Below are 20,784 nucleotides of genomic sequence, written 5' to 3'. Positions count from 1 at the left end.
AGGGCACTTCCATTCCTTTGTTCAAACCATCCTGTTCTCTCTGCTCCTACTTTCACAGTACCTTGAAACATCTCCTTCATTTATTTTTTTTCTACTTGTTTAATGTCACACTAATGCATCAAAGGTTTTTGGCGAAGAAAGGCTGGGAAAGGGCTAGGATTTGGAAGGTAACAGCTGTATATAAGTAATAATAATAACAACGTAAACGTTTCCACCTTTTCAATACTAAAATATATTCACAAAATTATAAATTACACGGTACTAGTTTCGACCCATCTAGGGGTCATCATCAGCCGTATTGGAGCAAAGATCACTTTTGGCGAAATCCTAAGAAAATGTTATTTTAAAGAATAACAAGTGAAATGAGATGTTATTATGGTAATAGTTAATAATACAAGGAATATACATACTAAGAGGTTTTTAACAAAGAATAAAGTATAAATGGGTCGAAACTAGTACCGTGTAATTTATAATTTTGTGACCGGGCGAGTTGGCCGTGCGCGTAGAGGCGCGCGGCTGTGAGCTTGCATCCGGGAGATAGTAGGTTCGAATCCCACTATCGGCAGCCCTGAAGATGGTTTTCCGTGGTTTCCCATTTTCACACCAGGCAAATGCTGGGGCTGTACCTTAATTAAGGCCACGGCCGCTTCCTTCCAACTCCTAGGCCTTTCCTATCCCATCGTCGCCATAAGACCTATCTGTGTCGGTGCGACGTAAAGCCCCTAGCAAGAAGAAGATAATTTTGTGAATATATTTTAGTATTGAAAAGGTGGAAACGTTTACGTTGTTATTATTATTACTTATATATTGTTCTCAGTTCAATACGGACCAAAAACATGAAATTCATAACCATTAATGGTAACAGCTGTGCCTTAATTAGGGTACAGCCCCAGCATTTGCCTGGTGTAAAAATGGGAAACCATCGAAAACCATCTTCAGGACTGCCAACAGTGGGATTTAACTCAATGTCTACCTAATGCAAGCTCACAGCTATGTGACCCTTACCGCATGGCCAACTTACTCGGCACATTTCTTTGATTCTCTTTACAATATGCCACCGACTCCTTAACTTTCCACAGCTCAACATACATAGTCATATGCCTTTTCTATATCACGGAAAACCTAGATCCGTTCCGTTTTTATAATGGTGCTTTTGTAGTTGTCTGACATTCTCAATCTGAAGCCATGTTGTTTTTTCAGTCTTCCTTCCACTTTGCTCTATTTCTTATCTCCAAGGCATTACTGAAATGAAACTGAGAAGGGAAATTATACATTCCAGAGAAAATACCTCTAGTCTCTGAATATGAAATTTACATTAGAAAAACAGGCAGAAAGATATTCTCAGGATAAAGAGGAGAACTGTCCAGTCCAGCGAGACCAAATTGATCCTCGTCCAACAATAAAGCTGCCAAGTCAGTAATTGCAATGCAAGAAAATTAGGCCGCTATTAGGAATCTTACTGAAATGAAAGGGACAGGGATTTCAGGGTGCAGGAGAAAATCTCTGCCTCTTAAATCCAAACCTCTCTTTTAGGAGCAAGGAATAACAACTTCACACGTATGTTTGTATACATTTAATCATCATTTCTTCTTCGAACATACATGCCAGGTTTGTGAGCAAATTTGACTGCTTGCACTGCATCAGTAGTTTCAAACGGAACCTCCAGTTTGCCTGTCCGTGTAGGATACTTGCCAGAGAAACCCTTACGGAAAAGTGGTCTTTCCAGAAGTGCATTAAGCTGCTGTCTTACGATTCGAGCCTGTTTCTTGATTTTTGCTGATGTATCTTCAGTGAATTTAGTTGGTCTTAAGATTAAGTTAAGGATTATGAACAATCCATATCATTTGAAACAAGCATTCAGAAACAGTGAAAACATTTTAAGGCGACATATAAAATGGTGGTGTTTTTGAACATACACATGTCAATCTATCTAAATGTCCTGATTTATCATAGAAGAGTATATTTACAGGCAGAAAATGTAATTTTCACAGGCTTTCATCCTGAAGCAAACATTTTATTAGAAGTTAACAATAAATTCACTCATTTCAGTCTTAAAAGTCATACAATGCTAACACAGGAGCAACATTAATTTTACTGTCAGCAGAGTTTGGCCTCTTCTGGGTAGGGAGGTACATCTCCAACTACTGTAGGTTAAATTTAGTGAAATTAATATATTTTACCTCATCAACCACAAATACTACTTCATTATTTTTTGAATGATTAACATACACTTATTTCTATTCATTAACACATCAAAGACTGCCACATTTGAATTTGCTACTCCCAAGAAAATGCAGATTTTTTATTTTAAAATAAACATTTATAAGCAATGATTGTAAAACCTTTTGGAATACTTTCCTCTGCACAAAAATAAATAATAAAGGAGTTAATAAATATATAATTTCCACAATGGCATTGTACCCAAACTCTGCTCTAGTACAGCTATTTATTTTATATAAATTTATGAAAATAATAAGTTATACATACTTCTTCATTACAGTCAGTTATGACTTTCAGAATTCAGTCTGCAAACCTCTGTCAGTGTACTAAACACCTCCACAATCCTCTATTTGTAACTATTCCTGTGGCCTTGCTTAGTTCTATACCTCTTATCTTTAAACCATTAGAAACGGAATCTAACCATTGTCTTCTTCTTGGTCTCACTCTATTTCTCTTCCCTCCATGACCGAGTCCATTATTTTCCTGCGTCCTCCTCCACTTGCCTTACATGACCCCACCACACCACTGAAGCCTGTTAATGTATACAGATTCATCAGTCACGTTCATTCCTAACACAGCATTTCTCACTACATTCCAAGTACCCTCCTGCCATTGTTCCCACCTGTTTGTACCAGCAATCATTCTCACTACTTTCATGTCAAGTCATGTAATGTTACTTTTAACTTAGAATAAGATATCCTGAGTCCACCCAGCTTTCACTCCACGTGAAGCAAAGTTGGTCTGAAAGCGGATAGTATAAAGATAGTTTTACCCGTGAGCTGACTTCTTTCTTACAGAAACCTGTTGATTGCAACTGTGAGTTCACTGCATTAGCTTTGCTGCACCTTAATTCAATCTCATTTACTATACTACTGTCCTGGGAGAACATACATCCTAAATACTTGAAATGATTTACCTGTTCCAGCTTTGTATTTCCAGCCTGACATTGTCTTAGGTTTCTTGCCTACTGACATCACTTTAGTCTTGCGAAGGCTGATATTCGTATCATACTCATTGCACCTATTTTCAAGTTTAAAGATATTAGACTCCAGGCTTTCAGCACAATACACCATTAAGACCAAGTCTTCAGCATAAGCTGAACTGCTTACTACATTTCCACCTAACTGAAAGCCTCCCTGCCACTATAACTTTCAGTAGATGATCCATGTAAACTATGAACAACGAAGGTGAAGGACTACAACCTTGTCTAACCCCTATAAGAACTCATTCTACTATCAATTCTCACTGCAGCCCAATTATCAATATAAATTGTCTGATTGTTTTTAATAATCTACACTTATTCCCATAGTCCCCCAATATTGCGAACATTTTTTCCCTCGATACTCTCTCATATGCCTTCTCTAGATCTATGAAACATAAATGTAACTGTCTATTCTTCATGTAGCATTTTTAATTATCTGCACATATTGAAAATCTGATCCTGATAGCCCCCTGTTGTCTAAAACCACATAGGTTTTCATCCAACTTAATCTCAACCACTGATTACACCATCCCTTACAAAATGACACCTTGCCTGGTATACTGATCAATGAAAAAACTCAATAGTTGTTGCAATCCTTCCTGTTTCATTGATTATTACTGCTTTCATCCAATCAGAAGTTTCCTTGCTAACATTCTATGCTAATCTTATTACTCTATGAAGCCTGCCTTCCCACTATACTTCACAATTTCAGATCTAATTACATATATTCCTGCTGCTTTATGACAATGGAGTTTACTTAATGTCCTTCCCACTTCAAGCATCATTTCACCATCATTGTCCTCCTCCCCATGAGCTCAGTTCGCAACATCAACAGAAAGATTTCCTTTTATGCTGAGAAGATTTTTAAAAAATCCCTTCCACCTCACCAGTGATTCCCTGCGGTCTGTTGTGAGTTCACCTGATTTACCCAAAACACTATTCATTTCTTTTTTCCCTCCCTTTCTAAGATTCTTTATTACTGTCCAGAAAGGTTACCCTGCTGATTGACCTATCCTTTCCAGGTTATTACCGAAATATTTCCATGAATTTTTCTTGGATTCAACAACTTATTTTTTTTTAACTCTGTTTCTTTCATCTACATACAGTTCCCCATCTGCATTAGACCATGTTTGAAACCATTTCTGATACACGTTGCTTTTATAATTCAAAGTTGCCCTCACTTTATCATTCCACCAAGATGTTCCATTTTTGACATCTTTACACACTGTACCGTTTTCATCGTCCTGAGATCGGAATAAAGGTCGTCGTACGAAATTATAAGTTTGCCATGCACGGTAATGATCGCGAAGATTACGTAATTGGGCCATACGTCAGAAAAGAATGCATATATTAAGTAAAATAGGCCGTGATTTCGAAGTGTATACATTTTACGAACGTATTTATTCAAGAAGGCCATGCACGTGACGGCAAAGATATTTATTTGATGAATTAAAGATGCCTAGATCACGGACTGAGACGGAAAGTTATAAAGGATCCATGCGGCCGTGATAAAATAATAGAAGGTGTTCAAGATTGTTAAAACAAGAAGAAGTAGCTGAACAATTAAAAAAATCCGTTACGAAGAACGACGTAAATTTATCCTCGAGAAGTAAAGCCAATCTTCGAGTAAATAAGAAGGGAGATATTGCAGTAATTTCCGGCTGGAGAACCTTCGAAGCGAAAGAATATTTGGAAATCAAATATATACGAAGGAATATCGTGAAGAGCGAGTTAGAAAATACCCGAACAGTAGTCGGAGTATAGGCTCAAGACCGTACGAGGAATCAAGTTGAATATAACGCAGTATAGGTTGATTAGCCGAACAAAAGAAATTTTTAGAGAGCTAACTTGATATATTCTAACTGTTAAATTGCTACAAAGAATTAACCTTGAATTACTGTCCTAAAAACCTGATCTTAGATACAAACTTGATATACATTCCTGAGAGTATGGATGTGAAATTAACTCCCGATTTGGAAATGTTTCTTTCTTTTATGACTGACTGCAACAACATGATGAGAGGCTAAATCAGAGATGGAGCCGGCTGTCTGACGGAAACCGCCCAGCTGTTTCTACTATCCCGAGTCCCAGAACTACATACAACCTGATGGTGACATAACGAAGGATGGAGTCGTTCTACGCAATCCTAAGATGACAACATCGAAGCCAGAGCCAGTCATCTAACGTCAGTGATCGCAAGATAAGTTCCAAAGAGTTTTTTTTTTATTTTCTTGAAATTAATATGCAGTAAATATAGTAGTTATAATTATAGTGAACATTGGTATGTTGTTTTTACGTAGTTCTTCGTGATAAAATCACAGTCGTTACCATCTTCGCAATGAGATAGTCCTTGTTGACTTATTATTATTAATGTGGGAATAGGTATTTCTTCAGGAGTTACAATCAATGCCATAAGATAGGAATGCTTATAACTGAGCAAGGAGAGATTCAGAATGTAATTTTTAACCATTATGGGACAAAAACATCGTATTTAAAGTGACGTAACCCTAATTTTATATTCTTGAAGAAGATAGCTGATTTCTGAATAACCTATATGTGTTTGCTGATACGACGCAATGAAATGTGAGTTCATATTAACTTATTTGATATATATATACATTTCATTTTTAGGCTAATGTGTTTATGCGCATAATATATGAATTCTAACCCAAAAGAGTACCATTATAGTACAGTAATGTGGTGTTAAGTTGATTTGCCGTCATGTTGATGATGATAAATGTTACGTAGAGAAGTTATGATTTGAGTGGCATGTTAATGTGGGATTAAGAATAATTATTCGCTGTGATATGTTTATGAGAATGAATAATGACATATTATGGATAATTGTGGCGGTAAATACGGCGTATATTGGGCCGATGATGATATTTGCCATACGCGGCAAAATATAAATATGGTATGCGAGATATATTGGGTTAGTGGTACACGAGTACAATGAAATACATAGCGGATTTCATACATGGGTTACCATAAACTGTCTTCAAAGGAAATATCCAAGTAGGGAATAAATAAAAGAAGGGAAACTTGTTGTCTTCATAGATAATATATATCAACGTTGTACTGAATATTATTGGAAGCATGTTGTCAAGAATGAATTTAATTCATAGAACAATCCAATAATTTAAAATCTCTACCACAATTAAATAAAATAGGTTACCGAATGCATTCCTACGGAATTATAGATACCTGATTAAATATTGCTAAACCATAAAACATGTTAGGTACAATTTCTATTTGAACTACGATTATAATTAGTCTTTGTACGATACCTACATTTAGTTTTAAGGTGTTATTTGAATATTTTAACTAAATGACATGGTCGAGGTGACCAATATTTCTCATTTAAAGAACAATATATATTTGAAATAGCCATTTTTGGGCCGATATATTTGGAACTTACTTGTGATTGCTAACGTTATAACATCAAAATAAGTGAATGATAGTGACAGAATGTTGATGTGATAATGATGAAAATAAGCATTTTTTTTTATAAAAGAAAGAAACAAGAACTGATGGACTCAAACTATACAATTTTATTATGAAGTTTAATTAGGATTAGGGACTCAGATTTATTTTCAACCTAAAAATATGATACTATATTTTTTTTTCAATAGAAAGAAAATGTACTTTCAACTTTATAATCAAGAAAACTTATCCTTATTTTTGTGATGCGCTTAACTAATGGAGAAGAATAGTTGAATCAGATTGAAGTTAACTTAAATTTTATTTTCTTTGTTAGAGAAGAAGAAGATAATTGATGATGATACCGTATTTCACGGCATAATCGTCGCCACCGCGTAATCGTCGCATCCTTTATTTTCAATACAAAAATCGGACTTTAAACCTTTAATTACATAATCGTCGCACGTCCAAATTTTGTTCACTAATCTGGTTAAAAGGTAAATGGAACTGCAACGTAAGTTGCACATGAATGCGCAGTTTAAATACGTGTATGGTTTACGGGCAATTTGGCAACACAGTCACGTTTGCGACATGTTGCACAACGTATAAATAAATAATACCGGTATATGTACGACGCATGGCTTACCGGTAGACTATCGGCAGTTTGACAACATGGTCGCGAGACAGTGTACTATTTATTCACCACCTACATATTATGCTTACCGGTAGGCTATCGGCAGTTTGACAACGTGGTCGCGAGACAGTGTACTATTTATTCACCACCTACATATTATGAGTTCCCATTTGAAATACGTAAGGCTGTAAGTTATCGCTTATCGGCAACGTCGCCAGGAAATACTGGCTAGGTAGGTTGAATGGACCTCGAACCAGCCCTCAGATACAGGTAAAATTCCCTGACCCGGCCGTGAATTGAACCCGAGGCCTCCGTGTAAGAGGCAAGCACGCTACCCCTACACCATGGGGCCGTCCAAGACGATAACGCAGATTTCCACGGAATTATTCAGCCGAATTATTTACGATGTCTCAGTTGTCATCGCTAGACTCTTATCTTACCTACTACTACGTCATACGTGTCCGGGCATGGGATGAAAACTTTTATCCAAGCAGTCAAGATAATTATTAGCCAATGCTATTAAAGTTTTATTTTATAAACTCGTCAGTCTTGTAATGTAAAATCATCAATAACTGGGAAGAAATATTAACCTAATTACCGTATGTTTAAAAGAAATTGAAAAAAATTAATGTTTGTTACTGACGTCTCGGAATACAGTCAACTATACAGTAGATCTACACCGCGCTAGCTAGAGCTCCGGTTTGCAAGCTTTGCGCAAGCGCAGTAGTGTGTCGCAACCAATGAGCTAAACTGATAAATTGTTGCATGCTTCCTTGCTGCCTAACAGTATTGGCTGCTCTGGAATGGACAGATCACAGATGCATTTATTTGTTTCAGATTTACGTGCTTACTGTAGACATGTGTGTGTGAGAATTCAAGTTTTTAATTTGTGTTTTGGGTGTTTGCAGAAATAATTTGTTTTAATAGTGAACAATTACGGAAAGTCATTTATATCGCAAAACATTAACGTGTGAAGCATTTATAAGCGATTATGGGTAAATATAGAAACTATTCTGCGGGCTTCAAGCTAAGCGTAATTGCCTTCGCTGAACAGCACGGGAACAGAGCTGCAGAAAGAAAATTTTCTGTGAGTGAAAAGTTGGTGCGTGACTGGCGGAAAGTAAAAAGCAAGCTAAAAAGCACAAACCCTTCTAGACGCGCGTTTAGAGGTCCTAAAACAGGGAAGTTTCCTATAATTGACGAAGAAGTGTTTAGGTACGTCAGTGAAATACGTAACAATGGCTGCAGTGTATCATATGAAATGTTACAAATTAAGGGACAGGAGGTAGCGCGCAAACACAACATACCGGTAACTCAGTTTAAGGCGACTCATGGGTGGATTAAGGGGTTCATGCGACGACACAATCTGTCAGTGCGAAGGAGAACAACACTAAGCCAAAAGTTGCCTGCTGATTACACGGACAAGATTGTAAATTTTCACCGATTTGTCATACGTTTGCGCAAGGAAACTTCGTACTTGCTTTCTCAAATCGGTAATGCCGATCAGACTCCAATCTTTTTTGATATGCCTCGCAACAGCACTATTGCGCTAAAAGGATCACGGAGTGTATTAATGAAAACCAGCGGTAGTGAGAAGTTGCGATGCACGGCAATGCTAGCCATTACAGCTGACGGGAGAAAGTTGCCGCCTTACATCATTCTCAAGAGGAAAACGATGCCTAAGAATATACAGTTTCCCCGTGGAATTCATGTACGAGTGCAACCAAAGGGTTGGATGGACGTAGAACTCATGCTGGACTGGGTTAAAACTGTGTGGAATAGAAGACCTGGTGCACTACTAAAACAACCAGCTCTGCTTGTTTTAGATAGTTTCCGAGGTCATCTCGTGAACGAAGTGAAGCAAATTCTCACTACAAATAAGACACGACAGATAGTCATTCCTGGTGGCCTAACATCTGCTTTGCAGCCACTAGACGTATGTGTTAATAAACCCTTTAAAGACCACTTACGTCGATTTTACAACGAGTGGATGATGAGCGGCGATCAGCAATTGACGCCCGCCGGAAATATCAGGCGTCCACCCTTGGACTTGTTATGCTCGTGGGTGAAGAAGAGTTGGGATCTTATACCACCTGAACTAGTCTCCAAGAGCTTCAAAAGGACTGGGATTTCGAATGCACTAGACGGTTCCGAAGATGACGCAGTGTGGCAGGGAGACGAAGAATCTGATACTGGGATTAACAGAGGCGAGGACGGCGCATCAGATAGCGAAACCTGCGATAGCGACACCTAAGATTTGGAATAAATTGCGTACCGGTAAGTCCGCATTTCACAACAAAGCGATAATTTTTTGCAAGTGTAATATTTTAACTTTAATACTCAAATTAATGACAAATTAACTTAATACGTTCATTTTTATTTTCAGGTTGGAAAATCGTTCACCGAATTGTTGCGAAAAATTATGAATTTTGTTTTAGACTATTTTAATTATTTTGATGTATAAACGCGAGTATTACGTGCATCTTAAATTTGTATCAAATACAATTTAGTTATAAATACATTTTTTGAGTAATACAAATACTGGTATTAAATATTCATCGTATAATGGTCGCACCCTACAATTTTTTTCGAAAATTTTGGTATAAAAAGTGCGACGATTATGCCGTGAAATACGGTAATTATTAGTAGATTTTCTTTTGTGATTCCGGAATAAAGAAATAAATTATAGATTACCCAATTTAGATGTTATTATTTTAGGAGATAGGCTAATATTATTAGGATTTAAGTAATTTTGAATTAATCCATTTAAAAAAAATATTTTATTTATTTTCTTCACTTATATTCGGATGATTGGACTTGAAAAACCTAATATTGATTCAGGATGATGAATGATCATCATCTTCCTTCCAAGTATTGGGCCATGTGACCCGTTACGGTCTTGCATTTTACTTTTTGCAAGACTTGAAAGCAGTCAAATGTCCTTCCGACGGGTTGCTAGCCTGAAGGAAGTAAGACCATTGGTGGGGCTGCCACCTCTCAGCTAATGGACTAGCTGAAATCACAGCATTTCCTCCATAATGGATGTAACGGTTATACCGCTGTGACTCTGTCAACAGGGCTGGGAACAGGTTTTCATCTCGGGAAGGTGAGGTTGGCTTTTGGGCAGGAGAGGTTATGTCATAATCATCATCATCATCCTTCCAAGTACTGGGCCATGTGGCCCGTTACCGTCTTGCATTTTCTTTCCATCGCTTCATTGGACGTCCTATAGATCTCTGTCCTCTTGGCTGATAGCGTAGGATCTCCTTTGGTAGTCTTCCAGGTTCCATCCTTTGAACATGACGTTTCCAGTTTTCTTGGTAATCATAGATGTAATTGATTACTGATTTCACATTCAGTCCCTTAAGCACATCTTCATTTCTTATACGATCCCATTTCGTATAGCCTGCTGTTCTGCGCATGAATGTCATTTCACGTGCTGTAATTCTGGAAATGTCTTGAGTTCTTATTGTCCATGCCTCACTGCCGTAGCAAAGGGTTGGTCTGGCTAAAGTGTTATAAAGACGTAAGCGAGTGTGTTTCTGGACAAGAGATGGCTTCATGATATGATTTATGATTCCTGTTGTTCTGGTAAATTTGGTTATTTTTGTAGAGATATCAATTTCTCCTTGGTAAGATAAATTGTATCCCAGATAATTGAATTCGTTGACTCTTTCCAAAATTTTATTATCTAAACAGATTTTACTTGGGATAGGGTCCTTCCCCTTAAAGGCCATTATTTTGCTCTTTTGTGGTGAAATGATCATGTCGAATTTTGAAGAGACTTTCTGTAGATTAAATACTGACCACTGAAGATCATCTTCTGATGATGCTACCATTGCAACATCATCAGCAAAGAGTATGGCATCTAGATGTGTGAAATATCTGCTGACTGGGATTGATCCATGCCTTTCATGCCTCCATTCCTGTATTATGTTGTTCATATAGATTATGAACAGCAAAGGAGAAAGTCCACAACCTTGTCTCACACCTCTGCTGATCGGTTTCCATTCAGTCTGATGATTACCTAACTTTATTGCAATAAGGTTGTCACTGTACATGTTGTATATGTTATCTATTAACTGTTGTGGGACATTATCTTCTGCTAAGATATTAAGAAGTCTGTTCCTGTTAACTAGGTCAAAGGCTTTCTTAAAATCAACAAATGCTATGTGAGTGTCCAAGTTAAATTCCCTGCGTTTTTCGACTAAGATTTTCAAGGTAAAGTAAGCATCAGCAAATGAGCGCCCCTTTCGAAATCCATGTTGTTCATTTCCAATCACATTTTCATAATATCTGAATAATTTTTCTCTGACAATATTTGAGTAAATTTTGTAACCTGAGTTGAGTATACTGATCCCTCTGTAATTTCCACAATCTTTCACACTGCCCTTCTTATGAAGAGGAATAACTATAGCTTTTTGCCAATTCTCTGGTGGTCTGTTGCCATTCCAAATTAAATTGATGAATTTGAGAAATCTTTGCTTGAAGATGTCAGTGGAATACTTGAATAATTCTGCATTTATTGAATCTTCTCCAGATGCTTTTCCATTTCTAAGTTTTCTGAGTATTAGCTCCAGTTCTTTGAGTGTAATGGTTTCCGAAGACTTGTTAAGAGATGTTGGCAGAAGAAATGGCTCAATATTTGAACCTCTCCAAAGGTTCCAGAAATAAATGAGCCACTCCGTTAGAGGTATTGCATTAATGCGTATGTCTTCTTTTACATCATTATTTAGTTTCTTGAGTATTTTATAGGTCTGTGGTTGTGGTCTTGTTATATCAGTCTCCAGTTGTGAAACAAAGTTTTCCCAACTCTTTCTGTGCTTTTTCCGCACTTCCCTTTTTGCTATTGCTCTCTTGTGGTGATACTCTATTTTATCTTCTAATTTGCCAGTTGACAAAAAAAATTTATAAGCATTTCTTTTGTCTGAAATAACCTTTTCAATCTCTTCATCCCAGATTCTTAAACCCTTTTTCCTCTGCCATTTTTTCTTAACTCCCAAACTCTCAAAAGCAGACTGCTTTAAAATTGAACACAAATTAGACCACTCCATTTCCACGTTGTCACTAACTGGTGTCATCTGTGTAAGTTCATTAAGTCTGTTCTGGTACAGCCATTTTATACTGGGGTCTCTTAATAGGTTAACCTTGTAAGAAGTTTTAATTTCTTGTGTTGTTTGTGTGTTTCTTTTATACCATCTAGGCCTCAGACGAATAGGTGCTACTAATAGATAGTGATCAGTTTCCAATTCAGGGCCTCGATAAACTCTTGTATCCAAGACTAAATCTGCCAATTTACCATTACAAATTATATAATCTATAATCGATTTCTGATTTCGTGCAGACCACGTATACTTGTGGGTGTCCTTGTGTGGGAACATTGTGTTCATAATCGTTAACTGATTGAAGACAGTGAAATCTATTAATTTCGTTCCATTGTTATTACGAGTTGTTTCTCCATGGATTCCGATGTGATTCTGAATTTTCTCATTAGGCCTACCAACTCTGGCATTAAAGTCTCCCAGTAATAGTAGCATATCTTGTTTGTTAATTTTATTGACTATCTTTTGCAGATCATTATAGAACCCATCACTTTCGTTTGAATTGCCCTCCACTGGAGCGTATACCCCTATAACTGTAAGATAACCCCTGAATAGTTTTAGTCTTAATTGGATAATCCTTTCATTCCAAAAAGTGTAGTTATCAATTGTTGATCTTAATCTTTTGTGTACCATGAGCAGTACACCCGCCTGTGCTCTAGTATCTCTGTCAACCCAACTGTAAATAATTTACTGTCTCTTTTGATCCCTGAAGCTTTCTTTTTGTTTCTGAAATGGCTGCAATTAAAATGTCTTTTTTTGCGAGAATGTCGTCCAGCTGGTCATCTTTGTGTGAGATACCTTGTACATTCCAGGTAGCACATCTAAAAGTATTTTTCTTCTTCCAATCTTTGTCCATTTCACTGTCCTTTTCAATGCCAGGAGAGGTTATGCATTCCACATAAAGTTAATTTTAGATAATATACAGAACAATAACAAATAGGTTAATATGCCAAGTTCTTCATGATATAGATAAAATACATATAAAGTGCATAAAATATCATAATTTTAAAATATTCACTGTATGAGGAAACTTCAATCTTCAAAGAATATAAAAGACTTGTTTATAATAACCATAGCAACTGTCACTAATCCTTCACAGCACCATAATTTTCATATTTTCCAAAAAAACTACTATAAAATTCAGGACACCAGTAAGTGTATATTACAAAGATGACTTTTAAGTTTCATAACAACAGCATCAAATCTATATCAATTCAGAAAAAACAGAATTATAAAAGTACTAATACAGAGCTTCTCATGCATGTAATGATATAGTCATGGCCACCTTCTTCGATGATGAATGATATCGATAATAATTTATTGAAGAGGAAATGAGGTGTCTCAGTTGATCTCACGTAAAATATTATGGTTCGTGGATGAAATTTAATTATCCCTGAGAGGTGTCGCGTGGCAATGCAAGGATTACCATATCAAATATTCTGATAGGAAAATTGAAGGTTATGACATCGCTAAAATTCTATGATGCGATGACTGCTTATACGATGAGGATTTTAACCGAACTTAGCCAACGACACTTAGCATCAATTTTATTATGCATTCATCCGTTTAATGGTCTGTAAGAGTGATGGGTGATTGAGGGGAAAATAGCCGGAGCAATTGTTAGGTCACCCAATGGGACGCACATATTAGAAATGGTTGCCCAATATGGTGCATGACAGAAACCCCCCCCCTCAGGATGGTGCATATTAAAAATGGCGCCCAACGGTGATGCAAAACTGAGGACACCCAGCCCATATTAAAAATGGCGCATAATTTCGGAGCAAAACTGAGGACAACCAGCCTAACTACAAAATAACTCTTGGCGCGCATTTAGAAATGACGCCGCGATGTGAAGCAAAACTGAGGATACCATATGTGGCGTATATTAAAAATAAAATAACGCTAAACGTTGGAACAAAAATTGAGGATACTCAGGGGCAGTGACAAGATAATTGCAGGATACAGTAAATTGATGCCCAGCAATAAAGTAAGATTGAAGATACCTTAGCCCAAATGTTGAATTGGCAATTTACCGTTGGAACATGATTGAGGATACTCGATGTGGGAGTATGTGAGAAAATAATGAAGAAGGATGGCTGAGAAAGATAATAATCAGCAGTGAGGCGAAGAATAGATGATTATTTGAGATCGAATATTTTCCGAAGATACCAAGAAGGAAAGAAGAAGTTGAGAGATAGATAAACAATACAAGGCTATGGAAGAAAGGCGGAAGAAGAGATGGATAAAAATTATTAAAATAGATTGTATTAATAATTTAAATAATTAATTTGTTAAGATAATTTATAATATTGTTTTCAATCATTATATTGTATTATGTCAAGATAAGAGTAGATAATAGGGTAGTAATGTAAAAAAAAAAAATGCTTATTTTCAATATTTTAGATGACTGGGATGATAGGACGGCTGATTAGCGGGGGAAGTCGGGTAGTCGGTTTCCATATTGATTGAGCGATTGATATAGTTTTTGGTGAATTTAAGTCATAATTTAGAGCAATTGGAATTTTAAGAAGGTTGGATAATATTAAATGCAAATATGACGAGTTTGAACCAACTTCGTTTACAATTAGAGGAATATCAGAAGGAGCAGGGAGAGAAACTGCAAGGACACGATGAGGAGATAAATAGAATGATAGAGGATGCAGAAAAGGCAAAAAGGGAACAGGAACAGAAATTTAAGGAGAAGGATGAGCAGATAAACCAGATAACCGAAAAGTTAGACAAGACAAAAGACGAACAGAAGGGAATAATGGAAATGTTAAAAGAAATGATGGATAAAATAGGAAACCTGGAGATAAACCAGAAAAACCAGATGGAGAAAATAGGAAACATGGAGAAAAACCAGGAAATGAGGAAAATGACAGAAGAGTACCGACAGAAACAAGAAGAGTGTAATCAGATACAGGAAGAAAGTTATCGGAACCAGATGGAGGAAATGAGGAAAATGGAGAAGAGGCAAGAGGAGATGATTAGAACAGGAATTGGCAAAATTGAAGAAGAAGTTTCCCAGATGAAAACCGGGATAAGCGAACTTCGAACTGAAATGATGGAAAAGATGGAGGATAAAAACAAAGAGATCCATAATGAAATGGATAAAATTAGAGGAGAATTAGCCGAAAATAGAAATTATATCCAGGAATTGAAAGAGGATGAAATTAAGAAGCTAACGGAAAACATGGAGTCGATGAGGGTAGATTCCCAAGAAAAATGGAATCAATATGAAGAGAAGTTAAAAGACATAAATGAGAACGTAATAACAGCAAATAAAACGCTGGGAGATAATTTTATATTAGCACGTGACCATATTGGAGATGAGATGAAAATTTTAAATGAAGAGATGAAGAAGAACAAGAATGAAACGGAGAAGAGAATAATTAGAACGGAGCAGGGAATCGATGAGATGAAGAAAGAAATTCAGAATATTAGAGGTGAAATTCAAACAAGAAAGCTAGAAATGTAAAAACAGTTGAATGAACAGAGAATCGTAGATATAAATATAAATGACAGGGAAGGAACACCGACAATTTCGGGCGAAACTGATCAGAGCAGTAAGGATGTTATAGTTGGAAATATTGGAAATGGAAGCCCAGCCATTATAAATATTGTAAAAACGTACGATGACAGGCCCAAAAATTTTAGCAATACTGCGGCAATGTCACCAAAGAGGTTCTTGCGAGAAATGGAGGAATATTTTAAAGAGAATAGAATACCTGACGAAAAGAAACTCAGGATAGTAGAAAAACACTTAGATGCAAATCCGAATTTGTGGTATCAGGCATTTAAATATACTTTCCACGATTACGATGAGTTCAAGGACGCATTTCTCAAACGATTTTGGAATCCAGAGATTCAACAAAACCTTAGATTGGAGATGTATTCGAAAAGATATTCGTCGGTAGGACAAACGAGATTTAGTGACTACTTTTCGTATCAGTTTCATAGGTTCCAGGATCTAGATTCTGCACCCAGCGAATTAGAGGCGATAAAGACGATTCAAAAGCAATTCCCTCCAGAAATTCAAAGATTATTAGCTGCTGCAAATGTGACTTCCGCAATCGAGATGGAAAGCATTTTAAGGCAGTTGGATATGACGTCGAGTCATCCGACAGCAAGAATCCATAGGAACACAAACAATCAAGAAGAAGTGAACGTAATAAAGTGGGAAAACACTCAGAAGAAATCGGTATCCGAGAAAAGAGAAAATGATAGAAGCTCAAGGAAAAGAGAACTTAGTGATGATGATGAGAGGACAGGTGATCGAAACCGATGCAGATGCAGGCAAAATGGGCATGATAGTGGAAGGCAGAATGAAGAGAGACGATTTTTGTCATATCATCGACAGCCTAGCCAATTTAGAAATGAAAGAGAAAGAGGAAGTTACAGACAGAGGCCAATGTATCATGGAGCACCGATGAACAAGTACAATAATAGGGAGAATAGGAACAGACAGTATATACAGGAATTGAGAAAAGAAACTAGAGAAAAGAAAAGATGGGACGAAGCGATCAGGGATCGAGACATCAATGGAGACATGGAGGGAGCCGAGAGTCTAGAGCTTCAGGAATATAAAAGAAAAGATAGAGAAGGGCAAAAACTGAATCCAGAAGCTCAATCGTATCAAACAGACTCCCAGAGTAAAAAAAAACGCCAATTTCGATGTAGAGAATAAGAGAGATAATATTTTGGAAAAATTGGGTAAAAAAATTAAAAGTTGGTATGTACTACAAATTGAGGCTTGGGATATCGATCCGGATGACTTACTAGATGAGTCACAAGAAATTCACAAAGAAAATAAATCGTACTTACCCATTATTACCGCACGAATAAATGGCCTGAAAACACATTGTTTGATTGATTCAGGGGCGAGTATAAGTGTTATATCAAAAGCGTTATTTGTTGAGGTAAATCAAGAAGGAAAGTTGCCAATTATACCGGTTGCACAAATGAAAATAAGAGGGATTATACCAGATAAATCTGTTGAATGTAAAATACAAACTTATTTAAATGTCAGGATTGGTAGATTTATATTTGAGCACCCATTCATAATTATGAACAAAATTAAGTACAATGTGATTCTTGGGGTGGATTTTATAGTAACAACGGAAATGATAATAGACTTGAAAAATCAGGAAGTAAGATTCCCAATCGTTAAGGAAAATGGAAAGATAACCAAGGAAAGGATAAAGTTAGAGGGAAAAGCAGAAAACTCGGAGCATATGAAATTTGAAGTTATTGAAACTGAAAAGTTAATGGAAGAGGAAATACCGTTAAATGAGACTGAGGAAATGAAAGAAATTATACATAGCTTGGAGAAGATTTTGATAAAAGATGAAGAAAAAGAAGAGTCAGACATTTGGAGAAAGATCGCAGAAACGAAATTGAGTCCTAAAGAGAAACAGAAATTATATTCGATAATAGAAAAGTATTCAGGAATATTTAAGGATAAACCGGGAAAGATTCCGAATTTTAAATATAAAATCATCGTAAATGACTGGACACCATACAAAGGGAGGTTATATGATATACCTGAAAAATATTTCCAGGAAGTGAGAAAGATCATCTAAGAGATGGTAGCTGATGGTATAATCATAAAGACTACTACACCTTATCTGAATCCATTAGTCATTGTAAAGAAAGGTAACGGAAAACTAAGAATTTGCCTTGATTGTAGAAAGCTAAATGAAAAATTAATAGCAGAATATAACCAGGTTCCAAAAATTAAGGAGATAATAAAGAAATTTAAGGGCAAGAAGTATTTTTCAAGTTTAGACTTTACATCTTCATTTCATCATATACTTTTAGAAGAAAAATCTAGACTCCTAAATGGATTTATGTTTGACAACCAAACATATGCTTATTGTAGGTTGCCTTTTGGATTAAAGAACAGTTGTGCCGTATTAATAAGGGCATTAGATAGGAACTTGCTACCTGACGTGAAAGAGTATGTGACATGTTACGTGGATGACATGGTTTTTGCAACAGAGACATTTGACGAACATTGTAGTAAGTTGAAGCAATTATTAGATAATTTGGATACTACAGGATTCAAAATTAACCTGGCCAAATCAAAATTTTGTCAAAATGAGATATTATTTGTCGGACATGTAATTGACGGAAACGGGGTGAAACCTAATCCAGTTAAAATTCAAGCAATTTGCGAATTTCCTAGGCCAACGCGCATAAAGCAAGTTAGACAATTTTTGGGGATGACCCAGTTCTTTGCAAATCACTGTAGAGGGTATACAGAAATCGCAGCGCCATTGCAAGATTTATTAAAATTAAACAACAAATGGAAATGGAATACTCAAACAGAAGAAGCTTTCCTGGCAATGAAAAGATTAATGGCAAATAGTATCAAGTTAGGATATCCGGATTATACTAGAGAGTTTATCATACAAACGGATGCATCAAATGTTGGTATAGGTGCATATTTATACCAAGAGGCACCAGAAAATGATGAGGATCGAGTATACTTGGCATTTGCAAGCCGCAAGTTACGCAGCCATGAAGTAAATTATACAACAACTGAGCAGGAGTTACTAGCAATTATTTATGCTCTGCAACAGTGGAAAAAGATTGTATATGGATTCCCAGTTACTATCCGTACAGACCACAAAGCTTTGGAATTCGGTCTTAAGGCAGCGATGCTAAGTGAAAGAGTCACACGATGGATTTTATTCGCCCAACAGTTTAATATCAGAATTGAGCATTGTAGCGGGAAAGACAATATCCTCGCTGATGCATTAAGCAGAAATCCTGTGGCAAAAGAAGAAACTATAAATCAGATTGAATTAATAAGACAGGACGAAGAATTTTTAGAAAAACTAAGGGATATATCGGCATGGCAAAGAGCAGATGAGAAATTAATGCTAGAAATAACAAGGATTGAACAAAGTAATTTCGATGACAAGCGGGAAAGTAATAGAGATGGTAAATTTACGATGGAACATGGAATATTGAAGCAATATGTCGGCAAGAATTTGAAGAGGACCAAAATAGTAGTACCCAGATCTTTGCAGAAAGGGATAATTTGGCATTCCCATAGGATAATTGGACATGGAGGAATAGAAAAGGTGGTGAGGACGATAATGGAAAGATTTATATGGACAGGAATGAGACAAACAATTAGAGATGTTATCAAGACCTGTGATACATGCCAAAGGACAAAATATAGCCCTTTCCTTACCAAGCAAGAACAAATTGCAATAATACCAACAGCTTCTCGTGAGATCTTTGCAACAGATCTATATGGAAGATTACCAACGGCTGTTAAAGGGAATAGGTACATAGTTGTTACGATGGACATCTTCTCAAAATTCACAGTCCTACAGCCTATACAGAGGGCAACAACAAAGCAAATATTGAGAGCTATAAACAAAAACGTTATACCTCAGATGGGAAAACCGAAAAAAATCTTGACCGATAGAGGAACGCAGTTTACATCGGGTGAATTCCAGGATGCAATGCAAATTTTAGGAATTAAACATGTCTATTGTTCAGTAAGACATCCGTCAGCCAATCCAGTGGAGCGCTGCATGCGAGAAATTTCTACATATTGTAGGATATATTGCTCCCAAAGTCATAGCAAATGGATTGAAGTAATAAAAATCATCGAGGCATGTATGAACGACACTGTCCATGAATCAACGAGCCAAATACCGAGACTCGTACATTTGAACGAACGACCAGCTCGACCATGGGATGAAATTATAGGAAAAGACGAAGAACCAAAACCTAGTTGCGAAGAGATTAATCAAATAGCAAGTGCCAAATTAGAAGAACAGGCAAACAAACGCCGAAGAAGAGTCCGAAATAAGAAGTTCCACCCACCATTCCGGGTTAATGACCTGGTAATGATAAAGAAAGTACCAATCTCTAAAGTTTCAGAAAGAATATTCGCCAAATTCGTTCATTTATATGACAGTCCATATATAGTAAAGAAGGTTTTTGGAAACAACGCCTATATGATAGAAAGTCTAGATGGGACATATCAAAACGTATACAACGCGTCAAACATGAAACCATATTATAAAGAAGATCAAGAATAGAATACTAACTAAAATCCAAAACATATGATACAAATGAACGAAATCAGGCCGATGAAAAGCTACATCGGTTTAGAACAACAAAAATTGAAATAAATATACTGCGAGCAGCATATTTATTTATCTATGGCAGGAGGATAAATGTACCGTTTTCATCATCCTGAGATCGGAATAAAGGTCGTCGTACGAAATTATAAGTTTGCCATGCACGGTAATGATCGCGAAGATTACGTAATTGGGCCATACGTCAGAAAAGAATGCATATATTAAGTAAAATAGGCCGTGATTTCGAAGTGTATACATTTTACGAACGTATTTATTCAAGAAGGCCATGCACGTGACGGCAAAGATATTTATTTGATG

General features: G+C 36.6%; 1 protein-coding gene across 1 annotated transcript in view; it reads right to left on the bottom strand.

The window, feature by feature from the left end:
- Positions 1–1,558: 1,558 nt before the first annotated feature.
- LOC136876442 (ATP-dependent RNA helicase DDX24) overlaps positions 1,559–20,784 on the bottom strand; it is a 154,778-nt gene continuing 135,552 nt past the window's right edge. The window contains exon 10 of the mRNA XM_067150418.2: positions 1,559–1,805. Coding sequence (XP_067006519.2) covers positions 1,574–1,805 — 232 coding nt within the window. The 3' untranslated portion in view covers positions 1,559–1,573. The remainder of the gene's footprint in view (positions 1,806–20,784) is intronic.

Source organism: Anabrus simplex, chromosome 6 (assembly GCF_040414725.1).
Source record: "Anabrus simplex isolate iqAnaSimp1 chromosome 6, ASM4041472v1, whole genome shotgun sequence".
Taxonomy (NCBI): Eukaryota; Metazoa; Arthropoda; class Insecta; order Orthoptera; family Tettigoniidae; genus Anabrus; species Anabrus simplex.
This window is presented reverse-complemented; position numbering and strand designations above follow the sequence as displayed.